Source organism: Myotis brandtii, unplaced genomic scaffold (genome assembly GCF_000412655.1).
Source record: "Myotis brandtii unplaced genomic scaffold, ASM41265v1 scaffold48, whole genome shotgun sequence".
In the NCBI taxonomy this organism is placed as follows: Eukaryota; Metazoa; Chordata; class Mammalia; order Chiroptera; family Vespertilionidae; genus Myotis; species Myotis brandtii.
Window position 1 is genome coordinate 8,288,638 of NW_005368341.1, and position 17,117 is coordinate 8,305,754.

Here is a 17,117-nt window from a genome sequence, read left to right on the forward strand (position 1 = left end):
GGCCTGAGGTGGGACAGAAGCTGGGTGGAGGTATAAAATGGGAGACATCTCTAATACTCCCAACAATAAAAATAAGTTTAAGCCCAGTGCATGGCTCAGTGGTTGAGAACTGACCCAGGAACCAAGAGGTCACCAGTTCAATTCCCAGTCAGGGCACATGCTCAGTTTGCAAGTTTGATCCCCAGTGGAGGGTGTGCAGGAGGCAGCCAATCTATGATTCTCTCTCCCTCTCTCTGCAATCAATAAAATAAATAAATACGTTTAAAATAAATAAAAAGGGAAATTTTCCAAAAGCTGAAATCTATTTGCTGCTGTTAAATATTATCAGTGATCTTTGTTATCACAGAACATTATGTTCAAATTTAGGGTTTTTAGATTTTCTTAAAATGAGAACTCTTCATAATTGAACCAAGTACATGACAGACTCAAAACAAACAATACCTAGTTGCTCACTTTAATAATATTTGAGAAATCCTTTCATATATTTTTAAAAAATGATCTCACTAGAGACATTGTAAGTACAGAAATATCAGAGGATTTTATTTTAGGTAGATTGGCTATAAAACTATAAACTGTCATTTTCAGCTTTCACTTTTCTTTTCTTTCTTTTTTTTTTTTTTTACCATTAATACACTTAACTATAAACAACTTAAAAAGATATGGTTCCCAAAAGATGGCGCATATATCAGAAGGTTCATAATAACTGTGGAATACATAATACTCTATGGAAAAGTTTTCAAACGAACACAACTTCATGTTCATTTTTAATGGATTTAAATTGTATCCATTCCGGAACTAGTAACAGCATTCCTTGAGAGTGGCTCACTATGAGATACTGTATTAGAAATCTGTAAATTAAGCAACTGTTTCTTATGATATGCATCATTTTCCCGGTCTGCATGTTCATCCAGAGATTTCCTTATACAGTTCTTTAATTCATCAATTCCTTCTCCCGTAATTGCAGAGATGGGGATGATATGTTCAAACTCCATTGTCCTTTCTGGAATCATCTTACTTTGAAATAAATGCAGAAAATCTGAAACAAAAAAACACAAAAAACTATGCTGATTTCCACTGTCTTTGAAGTAAGTCAGAACTATGTTAAAGGTTTGATTTGTGAACCAAGAAACCGAAAACAGCATTTTTAATTCCTTTTTCCTTCTCTTTCTAATATGCTCTCAGAAACTTTGGTTTTTACTGTTGACAATGGTAAGGTTCTTGACACATGGGAGATATTTGTTGGATTAAGATATTTTAAACCAAATTAAGTATAAATAAAAGAATCACAGAAGATAATTTACTTACAGAAGCAAGTTGCTTTGGGGGAGGAGGTGTTTGCTATAGTGAGGCTACGTAGATTCTCTGAAAGAACCTTTCTATAAAAATAACATAATTTATGATTTGGGATATGCTAGCTTGCCTCCATACATAGATGGACTTTAACTGCCCTAAAGTATAGGCACTGGTACGAGGAACCATATTAAAACTGAGAAAGATGTGGGGGTAATTCAAGGGGAGAGCATTTCAGATGAGTCTACTCTTATCATTCCACAGTAGCTGAAAGATGTTCTATTACTTTTTCCTCTCCCAGACCACCAAGGCAATGGGAGGAGGGGTGGCATACAATGGGATGGGTCAATACTGACATGAACTGCAAAGGCTGGATTGAAAGAGAATGGACAAGCCAACAGGGAGCTTGGTTTCTGAGATTCATTTGCCCTCAAGAAGTCCAGAGAGGTAAAACTCAGAAATTTGTTTTTGATGGTTCAAAACAGCCACAAACTCTTGAGTTACCTTCTCTTCTGGTACCTCCTCTGAAAATGCCTTCTGTAAGATCATGTAGCAAACAGATCTAATGATCTCATAAAGCAAATGACATTAAGGAATAAAGACTATTTACTAATTCCAGGGAATATTTACATCCCAAAAGTAACTCAAGGACAGCTTCATTATGTAAGTTGCACCAGTGAAACATTTTTGAGCAGAAAAAGAATCTTCTGGTGTCGACTGCTATTCCTAATAATAATTTATTTTCCCCAATTTTTATCCCAGGAATAAAAACAGAGAAATCAGTACTATTTAAAAACATGTTAGCCACTTGCTATCCTCCCTACATTTCCTCGTTTGTGAAGAAGTTCTCTTCTAGACTCAGTAAAACGAAAGCATCATCACTGTAGGGTAGAGAGTTCTGCAAAGTTCAACATTCAAGACAATGGAGAGTACCTTTATATTTATTTTTTAAAATATGTTTTTATTGATTTCAGGGTAAAGGAGAGGGAGAGAGAAATAGAAGCATCAATGATGAGAGAGAATCATCGATCGGCTGCCTCCTACATGCCCCGTCCTGGGGATCGAGTCCACAACCCAGGCATGTGCCCTGACCTGGAATCCAACCACGATTTCCTGGCTCATAGGTTGACACTCAACCACTGAGCAACACCAGCCAGACTAGAGAAACCCTTTAAGTTACTTTATACAAAGTGATCCATTTAGAAAGAAATTTCCAACAAATAAATCCTTTTGGAGTAACAGCATCTATTTTTATGTACATAGACATATACTCAAGTTCTTCTTCGAAGACCCATAGAGCTGACATTGCAGAAACATAAAGTATGTCTTTAGAACTATTAGCTGTTTTAAATTTACGGTGTACTAGGGAAATAGAGTTCTAGAGCCTGAGAAATATGTTAAGGTGAAAGACTTTATAGGAAGATGCTGACTTTTTCCTCTTCTGATCCAAATAACTTAGTAAGGACCCAGTTTAAGTTTTACTTCTTCATGAAGCCTAACCTTTTCAGCTCACATGATCTTTTTCTTCTTTGTCTCCTTTCATTCAGAACATCACACATTCTGAAACTTGGTGAGTATTCCATTATAATGTTATGCAAATGTTTCATATGGTACGGGTTCTGTCATCAAACATACTTTTTTTAAGAGTAGTAACTGTCAGTTTTCTTTTCCACTGATTGTATCACTTGGCACAAATCAGGTACTCATTACACTGTCATTAAATGAATGAATCAGTTTTACCTTTAGGATTCTGGAGTTGGTTCATCAGTTCATGGAATTTATTTTGGGCACCTGGCAAGTCCATTTTATTTACCGCCAGGAGTGCAGGTTTTGCTCGAACTTCCTCATCATACAACTCCAACTCCTTTAAATCAAAAAAGAAAGACCAAATAATTTTGTTAAAATAATCTACTAGTATATAGGTTACCTGTTTGTTAATATCTTTCTTTACCTTGTAGGCCTAGGTCAGTGGTTGGCAAACTCATTAGTCAACAGAGCCAAATATCAACAGTACAACGATTGAAATTTCTTTTGGGAGCCAAATTTTTTAAACTTAAACTATATAGGTAGGTACATTGTTATTAATTAGGGTACTCCTAAGGCTCGCTGGCCTTTGCTAAACTCAGGAAGAGCTACACTCAAGGGGCCAAAGAGCCGCATGTGGCTCGCGAGCCACAGTTTGCCGACCACGGGCCTAGGTAATCTAGAGCCTAGTCACATCTCTGAAACGCAGTAAATCCCAACCACCACAAAATTAACAAAGGAAACTCAGAAAATGTTTAATAGGTCATGTGTCAATATATTTTGGCTTACATAACATCCTAGAGACAGCTGTGATTTGTGTCTTGAGCCAAATACAAATATCTGGAATTCTATTAAGCATACAGATAAAATTTAGAATAGAAGAAAATCTTCATGACCAGGAATTAGGCAATAGTTTTTTAGCTATGACACCAAGAAGCATTAGGAAAAGAAAAAATAGACAAATGAGACTTAATTAAAATTTAAAATTCTGTATTTCAAAACATACCATAAAGAAAGTGAAAAGGCAACTGGTAGAAGAGGAGAACACATTTGCAAATCGTGTATCTGATAAGGGACTTGTATCAAAAATATAATGTTACAACTCAACACAAAAATTTAGTGTTGCAACTCAACACTAAAAAGACAAAAAAACCCAATTAAAAAATGCACAAAGTCTGAATAGGCGTTTCTCCAAAGACAACAAATGGCTAATAAGCACATGAAAAGACGATCAACATCATCAATCACTAGAGAAATGTAAATCAAAACCATAATGAAATACCACTTCATTCCTACTAGGGTGGCTAAAATAAAAAGATAGACAATAACAATTAATATCTAAGCGTAGATATTAATGTGGAAAAAGTAGAAACCTCATATATTGCAAGTAGAATTGTAAAATGGTGTAATGGTGCAGCCACTCTAGAAAACAGTTTAGCAGTTTCTCAAAATGTTAAACAGAGAATTAACATTCATCTAGCAATTCCACTCCTAAGCATATACTCAAAAGAAATAAAGGCATGTCCATACAAAAACCTGTACACAAATGTTTACAGCACTATTATTCATAATAGGCAAAAAGTGGCAAAGGAAATATACAAAGTCCTGGAGATAAGAAACATCACATAGTGTTACAGAAAAATCATAGGGCTGGATATAGAATGGAAGAGGGGAAGGCAGAGAAAGATAGACTGCTAGGTAAGGAGTCCAACCTTACCAGACAGACCTCATACACCACGGTCAGGTTGGATCTTAACCTAATAGCAACGGGGCACTATTGAAGTATTTTAAGCAGAGAACAAACATCAGGTTGGTTCTTGTACAAAGCTCACTCGAGCTGCCTCATAAAAAAATGGATTACAGGGAAATGAGACTGAAAGCAAAGAGACCAGATAGGAGGGCCTTTCAACATTCTAATGAGAGGGGTTGATGATTAAAACAGTGTGGATGAAAACAAGCAGATGACTTCAGAATTTAGGATATAAAACTGACAGGGCTTGGTACAGGTGGTGAGAAAGATAGAATTAAGACCACCATCCAGGTTTCCTGCTTACATACTCAGTAAAGTTCTGGAGGAGGCGGGAGAATTAAAAGGGTCAGTTTTATACATATTAAGTTTGAGAAGCTAATGGGATATGCAATCAAAGATGTCCAAGAGGCAGCTGGTCTAAAGCTTAACCAAAACTCTGGGGATCAGATACAGATTTGACAGTCATCAGTATATTTTCTTAACTGAATGCTAATTAAAGAATAAACAGGCCCAGCCAGGGTGGCTCATTGGTTGAGCGTCGACCTATGAACCAGGAGGTCATGGTTCAGGGGATATGCCTGGGTTGTAGGCTCGATCCTGTGTGGGGTGTGCAGGAGGCAGCCAATCAATGATTCTCTCTCATCATTGATGTTTCTATCTCCCTGTCCCTCTCCCTTCCTCTCTGAAATCAATAAAAATATATTTAAAAAAAAATAAACAGGAAAGAGCATAAAAAGTAGACTGAGAAATAATCTAAGAAGTAAGAAAAGTTCAAGCAAGATAAGGTTTGAGAAGTGTGCAATTAAGAAGGCTTTATTGGTTGCAATAGTTTGAGGAGCAGGTTAATACTGAAGAACTAGAGACAGCAAGTTTAGATAATTCTTTATCATCAAAGCTTCAAACAGTAAAGGTGGAATATACTTTATTAAAATTATTGTCATTTCATACAGTCTTTTGTACCTATATATTAGACCAGATGCAGAATGCAGTAAAAGAGCAACAGAAAACCTACTTTTGTAAGCAGTAATATAGTTTCAAAGGCAGTTCTGTATGGAGTTCGAGAAGAAAGTTGAAATCCAGAAACATCAACCTAAAATAAAATAGGGGAAGAGAAAACCTTTAACATAAGATTAGCTACATATTTCTGTTTTGAAATGTTTTATTCTCTCAAGCTAAAAAAAATTTCTCAATCTATACTCTATTGGTAATTTAGTAATTCAAAATAAGAGAGCCCTGGCCAGCACGCTCAGTGGTTAGAGCGCTGGCCTGAACACCAAAGGATCTCCAGTTTGAGTCCTGGTCAAGGTACCTGGGCTGCAAGTTCAATCCCAGCCCTGGTTGGGGTGCCTGTGGGAGGTAACCAATCTATGTGTCTCTGTCACATCAATGTTTCTCCTCTCTCTCTCTCTCTTTCCTCCCCGACCCCTTCCACTCTCTCTAAAAAAAGTCAATGAAAAAAATATCCTCAGGTGAGGATAACAAAAAAACAACAAAACAAAAAACACACACAAAATAAGTGAAATTGAAGTGTCAAGATAACTATAATTATTCTGATAAAATCACAACCATTAATACCATGAAAAGCCAGTATAGATAAGACAATTTACATTAATATGAACAATGTCATAAATAGCTGACCCTTGAACACCTTGGGGGTTAGGGACACCAATACCTACTCCACCCTGCATAGTCAAAAATTAGTGTATAATTTTTGCCTCCCCCAAAACTTGACTACAGTCCCTGGGTACCCTGGGAGGATTAGTTCCAGGACCCAAACATGGATACCAAAACCTGTGGATGCTCAAGTCCCGTATATAAAATGGCATAGATCAATGCATACAGCCAGCCCTCAACATTGGTGGACTCCCAACACTATGGATCAAAAACAGCACAGGTATTTATAGAAAAAAATCTGCATATAAGTGGACTTGCACAGGTCAAACCCATGTTGTTCCAGGGTCAGCTATATATAATCTAACACCACCAATAAAATAGGGAAAAGACACTATATAATACAGTACTATGGTGAAAATCTTAAGGAATTAAACCCTGACAAGTATGGCCAAACTTACATCTGCTATAGTAAATAATGCCATTTCCACCCCCATATTATAAACCAACATTATGGTATTTGACCCCATTTAAACAGACTTAGTGGAATCACATATGCTAACACTTTATTAAAAATTTCTAGGAAAACTACATTCATTGATTTTCATATTCAGTTGAATATTTCATTGATATACATATGACTTACAACAAAAAGCAGTTGTTTAGTTCTTTCTACATGCTTGAGGAATTTGTGGCCCATTCCTTTGTTCACATGTGCTCCTTCTATTAAACCAGGAAGATCAGCTACCAATATCTAATACAAAGTTAAATGGTTTGATAAAAAAGAAAAATACATGAAAACCGTAAGTAGAATTACATAAAAAATGTTTCATGGTATTTCGAGTATGAACAGGTCCTGACTTGTGATTAGCCCTGCATCTTTATAAAGCCAAAACACCTTTACAACAAAATGTATTAAGAATCAAAATCCTTCTTTATCAGAAATTAGAGTCCCATTTTTAATTATTAATCTAACAATCTGGAACTTTAGGGATTAATATAACACTTATTAATCACAAAATTCTAGTAAGAATTCCATAAATTACATTGTTTAATGTAAACTTTCCACAGAATTTCAACTTTCTAAATGCTTAAAAGTGCTCAAAGATACTAATTCAGCTGGCATTTACTTAGTACAGCTCTGCAGTTTTAAATTTTAAATTCTTGGGGAGAGACCAAGATGGCGGCATAGGTAAACACCGCAGACTGCTGCCGCAAACAACCACTTCAAAAATACAACTAAAAGACGGAATGGACATCACCCAGAACCACAGGAAGGCTGGCTGAGGAGAGACTCTTCAACTAGAAGGAAAAATAACAGCACACCGAGGCTCAGAGGAGGCGCAGTGTGGAAAAAACTCAGGTGCGGAGGTGCGCGCGCAAAGCGGGCTGGTGGCTGAGAGCGCGGTTGTCGTTTTCGGTCAGGGGGGAGTCTCAGACTCTGAGCTCCAGATACGGGCGAATCGCTGGGGACTCGGACCCAAACGGGAGAAGCGGGAGTGTCTGGCATCAGTTGGAAGGCAGCTTTCCCTCCGAGGTTTGCAGCGGTTCCGGGGGTTCTGAGAAGCAGAGCCTCTGGGAACGGGACTGAGAGGGGCCATAACCACTCCCTCCGCCCGCCCTGTTGAGCCCGCCCCGCCCAAGCCCTGCGCAGAGCCATTTGCCAGATCGCCTCAGGCAAAGGCTAGATTAGCACCTCCCCAGAGGACAGAAGTTTTCCGCGGCAGACACAGCTGATTCACACAGCCAGTCGGCCTGGTGGTCAAATCCCTCTAGTATTAACTACAACAATCAAGGCTCAACTAGAACAAGACTGCGCACAAAGACCACTAGGGGGTGCACCAAGAAAGCATAAAAAATGCGGAGACAAAAAAACATGACAGAAATGGAGGATATAGAGCTAAAAAACGCAATTTTGAGGGCTTGCAATAAACTTTTGGAGAGCTTCACGAAAACTAATGAGACCCTCGATGCTATGATAAAGAAACTAGAAATTAAGCATACACGCTCTGAAATAAAGAATATTACACCCAATAGCAGACCAGAGGAGCGCAAGAATCAAGCCAAAGATTTGAAATGCGAAGAAGCAAAAAACACCCAACCGGAAAAGCAAAATGAAAAAAGAATCCGAAAATACGAAGATAGTGTAAGGAGCCTCTGGGACAGCTTCAAGCGTACCAACATCAGAATAATAGGGGTGCCAGAAGATGAGAGACAGCAAGATATTGAAAACCTATTTGAAGAAATAATGGCAGAAAACTTCCCCCACCTGGTGAAAGAAATGGACTTACAGGTCCAAGAAGCGCAGAGAACCCCAAACAAAAGGAATCCAAAGAGGACCACACCAAGACACATCATAATTAAAATGCCAAGAGCAAAAGACAAAGAGAGAATCTTAAAAGCAGCAAGAGAAAGAAACTCAGTTACCTACAAGGGAATACCCATACGACTGTCAGCTGATTTCTCAACAGAAACTTTGCAGGCCAGAAGGGAATGGCAAGAAATATTCAAAGTGCTGAATACCAAGAACCTACAACCAAGAATACTTTATCCAGCAAAGCTATCATTCAGAATTGAAGGTCAGATAAAGAGCTTCACAGATAAGGAAAAGCTAAAGGAGTTCATCACCACTAAACCAGTATTATACGAAATGCTGAAAGGTATCCTTTAAGAAGAGGAAGAAGAAAAAGGTAAAGATACAAATTGTGAACAACAAACATGCATCTATCAACAAGTGAATCTAAGAATCAAGTGAATAAATAATCTGATGTACAGAATGAACTGGTGATTATAATGAATCAGGGACATAGAAAGGGAATGGACTGACTATTCTTGGGGGGGAAAGGGGAATGGGAGATGCGGGAAGAAACTGGACAAAAATCGTGCACCTATGGATGAGGACAGTGGGTGGGGAGTGAGGGCGGAGGGTGGGGCGGGAACTGGGAGGAGGGGAGTTATGGGGGAAAAAAAAAAGAGGAACAAATGTAATCTGAACAATAAAGATTTAAAAAATAAATAAATAAATAAAATGGATAAGATGCAAAAAAAACAAAAAACAATAAAGATAGATTTTTTAAAAGATAAAGCATAATTTAGCTTATTTTGCAAGACTAACTTGTCCTTGGTCATTTCTTGCTTATGCCTCTGAAAATCATTAGTAACATGAACTGATTCCCAAGGTTGATATGAGGTAACCACTGACCAATTCCCTATCACTTAAGAAAATTCTATTATAACCGATCACTCTGATGAACAGTTGCTGCTTCCTCACTATATAAACTGCTTTATAACACATACCCCTGAGCCTCATTCCATGTTTTGGTTTTAATGCTCCCAGTTTGCAAACTGTCTTTTTGGTGTGTGCCAAATAAATTTTTACTAATTAATATTTCAATGATTCATTGGTTTTACTTCAGCTATTTATGAATCTTTGACAGAGTCCTGATCAAAATTTCAATTTTAACATCCTGTTATGCATATATTTTAAAACTGACAGAATTACAAAGAAATAAAGGCAACCATAAGCACAAGAGGAGATCTTACTACATTTTTTTTTCTGATAAAAAAGGGGGAAATAAACAATTTATAAAGTAAAAAAAAAAAAATTTTAAATTCTTTATGTAGTTAATGTCCTTTTCTATTCATAATCTATCAGGAGGACTATTGACCATCCTTAAAAAGTAAAGGATATAGCATCCCTGTTTTCCTTTGGAGATCATAAGCACTATTAGCCATTATCCTACATCTGTGGTTTTCAAACCTTACTGCACATCATAATCAGTTTTATAAATTACAGATGCCCAGGCCCCACACCTAAGAGATCTGGTTTCAAATCTCTGGAGTGCAGGCTTCACTTATCATTGTTATTCTTAAGCTACCCAAATCATTCTGAATAGCAATAAGGTATGGGAAACACTGCTCTACACACACTGCTCCTGTGAATAAAGATTTCAGAGTATGTGACAAAGCAGTGTACACTACAGAGGTCTCATGTCCTGAAATTTTGTTTGAAGGTTCTCTAGTAATTTCCCTTAAAAATTACAAACAATGCTCTCTTTTTCTCTAAGTATTGTTTGCTATATTCATATTACCTTGTATTTATAATTGCTTAGTATTTATTATTCTATATAACTTAAAATTTTATTAATTTACTGTTGTACCACTGTTAAAGCAGTATAAATCTTATTTCTTTTGAATTATGTCAATGGATTATATGAAACATTGATACATCATCACCAAAAGTCCATTAGGATTCACTCTTGGTTCTGCACATTCTATGAGTTTTGACAAATATATGACACATATCCACCATTTAGAGTATCATACAGAATAGTTTTACTGCCCTAAACATCCACTGTGCTCTGCTTATTCATCCCTTCCTTCCATTCCCCCTAATTCTTGGCCACCACTGATTTTTTTTTTTTCTTATCTCCATAGTTTTTTTTTGCCTTTTCCCAGAATCTCATATAATTGGAGTCATACAGTATGCAACCTTTTCAGACTGGCTTCTTCCACTTAGTAATATGCATTTAAGATTCCTTTGTGTCGCCCTAGCTGGTTTGGCTCAGTGGATAAAAGTGTCGGCCTGCAGATTGAAGGGTTCTGGGTTTGATTCTGGTAAAGGGCACATGCCTGGGTTGCAGGCTCGATCCCCAGTAGGGGGCGTGCAGGAGGCAGCCAAAATGATTCTCTTGATGTTTCTATCTCTCTTTCCCTCTCCCTTCTTCTCTCTGAAATCAATAAAATAAATAAATAAATAAATAAATAAAAATAAAGTGCTGGTAACATTTTAAAAAAGATTCCTTTGTGTCTTTTCATAGCTTGTAGCACATTTCTGTTTAGTGCTGAATAATATTCCATTTTCTGGATTTGCCAACATTTACCCATTCATCTACTAAAGGACAACTTTGATTGATTCCAAATTTTGGCAATTACCAAAAAAGCTGCTACAAACATGTGTGTGCAGGTTTTTGTTTGGATATAAGTTTTCAACTCATTTGGGCAAATACCAAGGAACATGATTGCTGATCGTACATTACATATTTTTGTTTTAGTCTAATTACGAAAAACATCTACAGTTCTTCCTTATTAAAGAAAAATAATTTTTAATAGTTAGATAAGGTCAAAGTCCCATTCAACTAAAACTTTTCTAAAGAGAAAGTTGAAATAAAATCATTTCCATGAACTTTAAAAAATGTTTTTAGTTAATGAAAATTAATAATCAAACATGGAAGTAAATATGGACTTGCAATGAGCACAGAGATTAAGAAAATAAAGAAGCCTGGTCACATGGCTCAGTGGTTGAGCATCAATTTAAGAACCAGGAGGTCACGGTTCTATTCCCAGTCAGGTACATGCCTGGGTTGTGGGCTTGATCCCTAGTAGGGGGTGTGCAGGACGCAGCCAATCAATGATTCTCTCTCATCATTGATGTTACTATCTCTCCCTCTCCCTTTCTCTCTGAAATCAATGTTTTTTTTTAAAAAAAAGGAAGAAAATAAAGAAGAGGCCCTAGCCAATGTGGCTCAGTTGGTTGGTGTGTCGTAGTGTCATCCAGTCGGGGTGAGTATGGGAGGCAACCAATCGATGTTTCTCTCTCACATTGATGTTTCTCTCTCTCTTTCTCCCTCTCCCTTCTTCTCTCTCTAAAATAAAAAATAACATATTCCCGGGTGAGGATATAAAAAAAGAAAGAAAATAAAGAAGATAAGATGTTATAATGACAAACTGGACTTAAACTTCCAAAGAACAGGAAGTTACATTCTCACCCGAGTGCAATCCACATATAAGTGAAATCATATATGGGACATAACACTGAAAGCAACAAGTGAACAAACAAGAAAAATACACACACAAAAACTCATAGATACAGATAACAGTAAGCTGGTTACCAGAAGGAAGCGGGGTGAGGGGTAGTAAAGGTTAAAGGGGATCATATATGTGGTGATGGAAGATGAGTCAAGCTTAGGTGGTGGGCAGGTGATGTAATATACAGATGTAGCATAGAATTGTACACTTGAAACCTATATAACTATTAACCAGCCACCCCAGTAAATTTTAAAAAATATAAAAAATAATACCTATTTTAAAAAGCTACATTCTTATACAATATTTTATTGATAGTACTCATTACTGACTTGATCACAGTCTCACTTACTAAAAACAAAATCTTGCAACTGTCCCTCTCCCCCGAACACCACAGAAACAGTCAAATATAAAGTCTAAGTACCAAAAGCAAGTACTTTCACTTCCAACCAAGTCTGTTACTTTATTTTAATTTTTTTACAAGTGTCTTACTTTAAAAATACCCACCTGTTTGAAATCTTTATACATGATCTTTCCAAGTTCAGGCTGTAATGTTGTAACTAAAAGAAAAAAGCAATAATAAATAAAGCCTAAAATAAAGGGCGATACTCTCAAAACTGTCTTAGCATTATGTATAAAATAAAAAATACTTTTCTGTGAACAAGTTAATTCGGATTATGTTCTCATTTGTTGATATAGAAGGTACAATTATTTTTGCTATGTACAATAAACTTGGAAAAGAACAAACACAGATGTTTATAATATGCACAGTCCAATCTAATTAGTGGGCCTCAAAGTTTCTCTGCTGCACTTGAAGAAGCTTGGTGGATGGACCAGAATTTAGACTTCTATCACTATGTCTGGTCTAGTCCTTTCGCATTCAGTGATCTTCAAGCCTCACCAATCCTGCACTAGCCTCATAAAATCATAACTAAACCAAATAAATAATTATGCAACAGAAAAGTAAATGCAACAAAGGAAGTAACAAGTACCAGAAACTGCTGAGGGCAGCAGAAGTTTCAAAGATTAATGGGAAATGCATATATTCTGCCAAGAGTTTTCAAATTCATAAGGCTACCCTCATGAGTTGTCATTTTATTCATACTACGAGAAAGATTAGTTTTTAAAAATTCACCACTACACATTAAAATACAAAACGACTTATACTTACATGCATAATCTGCAACTGCAGGTTTTGCGTGAGAAATTTTACTTAGCAAAGAGGATTTTCCAGCATTTGGGAATCTGAAATGAGAAAATGAATTTATACATTGCAACAAATATCATACTATTAATATTGTTTATCTCTGAATTCTTAACATTTAAAAAGCAAATTTCTTGAATGTTTCTGGGATTAAAAGAAGAGTATAACTTTAAAATAATCTTGAAAAACTTGAGGAACAAAATATACTTATGAAATAGGTCAAGATAAATTCATGCTGGACACTGACAATGTTTTAGTATTGTGACTAAATAATTCAAATTATATAAATAAAACTAGTGTAGCACAGGATAACAAAAATAAACTAATATAAATACCTGTAATCTACAATCTCTAGCGAACGCTAATAAAATATTACTTATGTTGTTTAGTGGGTCTAAAATAACTTTTTTTTTAATTGGCTTTTTTTAGAGAGAATATTATTCAACTGTAAGAAGGACGAAATAGTGCCACTTTTGACAACACAGATGGACCTTGGGGCATTGTGCTAAGTGAAATAACTCAGACCATGAACAACAAATAGTATATGATCTCATTTATACATAGAACCTAAACAAACAAAAAATCAAATTCATAGACAGAACATATTAGTGGTTGCTGAAGGTGGGGAAGAAGGGGTAGACAAAATGGGTAAAGGGGGTCAAAAGATACAAATTTCTAGTTATAACATAAATAAGTCATGGGCCATATAATATGTAGTATGATGACTATAGTAAATACTACTATATAATGATACTGTATTATATATTTAAAAGTTGATAAGAGTAAATGTTAAACTTTCTCATCATAGGAAAAAAATTCATAACTAGGTGTGGTGATAGATGTTAACTAGACTTATAGTGATCATGTTGTAATATACAAATATTGAATCACTATGTTGTACACCTGAAACTGATATGTCAATTATAACTGAATAAAAAAATTATCCAACAAATATTTATTGAACATTGACTTGTATCAAGCAATATCATAGGCACCAGAAAAATAGCAATCAATGAGGCAAATGTGATCCCTACCTTCACAGAGCTGTCATTCAAATTTGAGAAAGTTCTTCTTTCAAAACTCTGCCAAACTTTCATTTGGAATAACAGTGTAATATTTTGCAAATATTAATTTCAAATTCTATAAAAATGTATAAGCTCTTAATGGATCTCTTTTAACAATTTTTTTCATTAAAAATATTTCTATAATAAATTTAGAATTAAATTATGTGAGATTTCTTAATGACTTGCTTCCCTTGGAAATACAGTATTTTCTTATATCCTGTTAAACCCAGTCTCTTGTAACTATTTGAAAAGTAAATTGCAACCTTTTATCCATGATCATCACTAGTTAGACTTGCTTATTTTTTCCAATATCCTATTTTCATAATAGTAAAGATGTAAGCATCTCTGTATTTCTAAAAGATCAAAATATGAGAAGAAAAAGGATGGTAATGGTTGAAGAACAGACAGTTGAGATTTTTCTTAAAGAGTATGGAATGAAAATTTTAGAGGCTGAAATCCAATCTATGTAAAGGTCAGCTTTGACAATAGCAGTACAAGTGTATGTTATATACCTTTCTTCAAAGGTTCACTTCACTGCTGAGACTAGCTAAAAGGATTTCTGCTTATGCTGGTATTCACAGCAGTAACTTTTTAAGAATAGCTACCTAACTTAAAAGCACTAGAAAAATGTTAAACATTGTGCTTAAGAATTATGATGTGCTAATTATTTACTGCAATTCCAAGCCCACTTCTGAAAAGCTTAGCATTTCACTATAGTGGCCTCTTATAAGGTGGCAATATAATGATCATGATAGCAGTGACCATTCATTCACTGAGCATTTATAAATCCAAAGCATATGTTGTACTGCAAATGTAATATCTTACCAACGTCTTAAGATGAGAACGCCCCATTCACTATTGAAGATGAGTGAACAAAAACTTAGACAGTACAATGTATCCAAGAGTAGCTAGTTTGCCTCCTGAGGACTAGAGATTCTAATACAAATAGTCTCATGCCCACTCAACTCTTACTACTCAGCCCTGCTGAGCTTTTCTTAGTCTGTAAAGGTATCTTCATGGAACTTGAAACTCATTTTTCTACCAAATGAGAAAGTGAATGGCTGGATTCTCAGCCATATCCATAAAACTCTATTAAATTGGTAATGTTTGAAAAATATATAGTATTACAGAGCCTATGACTCATAAACCTTGAGGGGAAAATTACATGTGAATGGCAAGATTGAATGCCAGGATCACATCTTTCCCTGTTACAACTTCAGCAGGAACGGGGCCTCTGTGAACTCCAAGTCACTGCTGGTAAGACCTTGACAGGCATGGGAAGAGGAGAGACTCACAGCGAAGAGTCTGGTAAAGAAGCAGTGAGATGGCTGGAGAGGAAGATGAAAAGAGCTTAGAAAGAACCAATGCGGGGAGGAACCAAGATGGCGGCATAGGTAAACACCTGAACTTGCTGCCTCGCACAACCACATCAAAACTACAACTAAAAGACAAAACGGACATCATCCAGAATCACGGGAAGGCTGGCTGAGTGGAAGTCCGACAACTAGAGAGAAAGAGAAAAGCACATCGAGACTGGTAGGAGGTGCAGAGGTGCGGAAGAGCGGAGGTACAGAGACGCTTGAAATTGGCTGGAAACTGGGTATGCTGTGGTCTTTTTCAATCGGGAGGAAGATAAAAGCTCCCAACTGCTCTGAACTCCAGTTCCGGGTGAGACTTTGGGGACCCAGACTCATATGGGGAACTGGACTGTCTGGCATCGGGCCGGAACACGAGGGCGGCTTTCTCTCAGAGGTGCTTGCAGCGATCATTGTTCCTGCACGGGCCGCGAGACACAGAGATCCAGGGACTTATCCAGGGCAGGACTGACTGACAGGCAACCATTGCTGTTTGCACTGCCCAGTGAATCCCTGAGACCCCACCCCACCCAATTTACAACCCCACCCAAGCTGTGAGCAGAGGATTTTGCATATGAATGACCTGGCCTTTTGTAATCTAAAACCTAACAAACTGCACCTGGGTCAAAGAGCCCCAGAGCTTTCAAAAGAAGGCATAAGGCTCCTCAGCAGCCTGCATTGCTTCACAGCTGCGCATCATCTGGGCACCTCCAAACCCCAAACAAAGAGGAGGAATCTGCAGATCTCTCTGTAGCTCCTGCTGGGTGGCCTCAGGCAGTGGCTGACTTTGCATCTCCTTGGAGATCCAAGAGCCAGTGTACCCAGTGGTCAGAGTGAGACCATACCAGATTACAACCCTTCACATCCATAAGAGACACACTCAGGGGGCAGACTCAGTGAGCACCAAAGCCCCACTGAAGCAAGTCCTGCCCCATAAGGGTGTTTCCAGCACAGCAGTTCTCCTGTTGTAGACATAACTGGTCTTCACAGCCAATTGGTCTGGAGGTCAATTCCTCCCAGTGATACCAACAGCAATCTAGGATTAATTACAACAAGACTGTGCACACAGCCCACAAAGGGGTGCACCAAGAGTGTCCACCTCAGGAGACTGGGGAGGCTGAGCCACTGGGCCCTATAGGACACCTAGCACACAAAGCCACTCTATCAACACAGGGAAGCAGCCAAAATGCAGAGACAAAGAAACAGGTCACAAATGACAGAAATGGAGGAAAGCAAACGACTGGATATAGAGTTCAAAATCACGGTTATAAGTTTACTCAAGAATCTTCTAGCCCTAACCCGTTTGGCCCAGTGGATAGAGCATCGGCCTGCGGGCTGAAAGGTCCCAGGTTCGATTCCGGCTAAGGGCATGTACCTTGGTTGCGGGCACATCCCCATTGTGGGGTGTGCAGGAGGCAGCTGATCGATGTTTCTCTCTCATCGATGTTTCTAACTCTCTATCCCTCTCCCTTCCTCTCTGTAAAAAATCAATAAAATATATTTAAAAAAAAAAA

The 17,117-nt window shown here is 37.3% G+C and overlaps 1 protein-coding gene across 2 annotated transcripts in view; it reads right to left on the bottom strand.

The window, feature by feature from the left end:
• Positions 1–440: 440 nt before the first annotated feature.
• The window catches only part of GTPBP10 (GTP-binding protein 10 (putative)), a 26,329-nt gene continuing 9,652 nt past the window's right edge, over positions 441–17,117 (bottom strand). For both annotated transcript variants that reach the window (XM_005876111.2, XM_014547665.1), the window contains exons 5-10: positions 13,152–13,225; positions 12,488–12,540; positions 6,822–6,929; positions 5,577–5,654; positions 3,031–3,154; positions 441–1,036 (exon numbers count right to left, since the gene is read on the bottom strand). In XM_005876111.2, the coding sequence (XP_005876173.1) occupies positions 774–1,036; positions 3,031–3,154; positions 5,577–5,654; positions 6,822–6,929; positions 12,488–12,540; positions 13,152–13,225 (700 nt within the window). In that variant the 3' untranslated portion in view covers positions 441–773. The remainder of the gene's footprint in view (positions 1,037–3,030; positions 3,155–5,576; positions 5,655–6,821; positions 6,930–12,487; positions 12,541–13,151; positions 13,226–17,117) is intronic.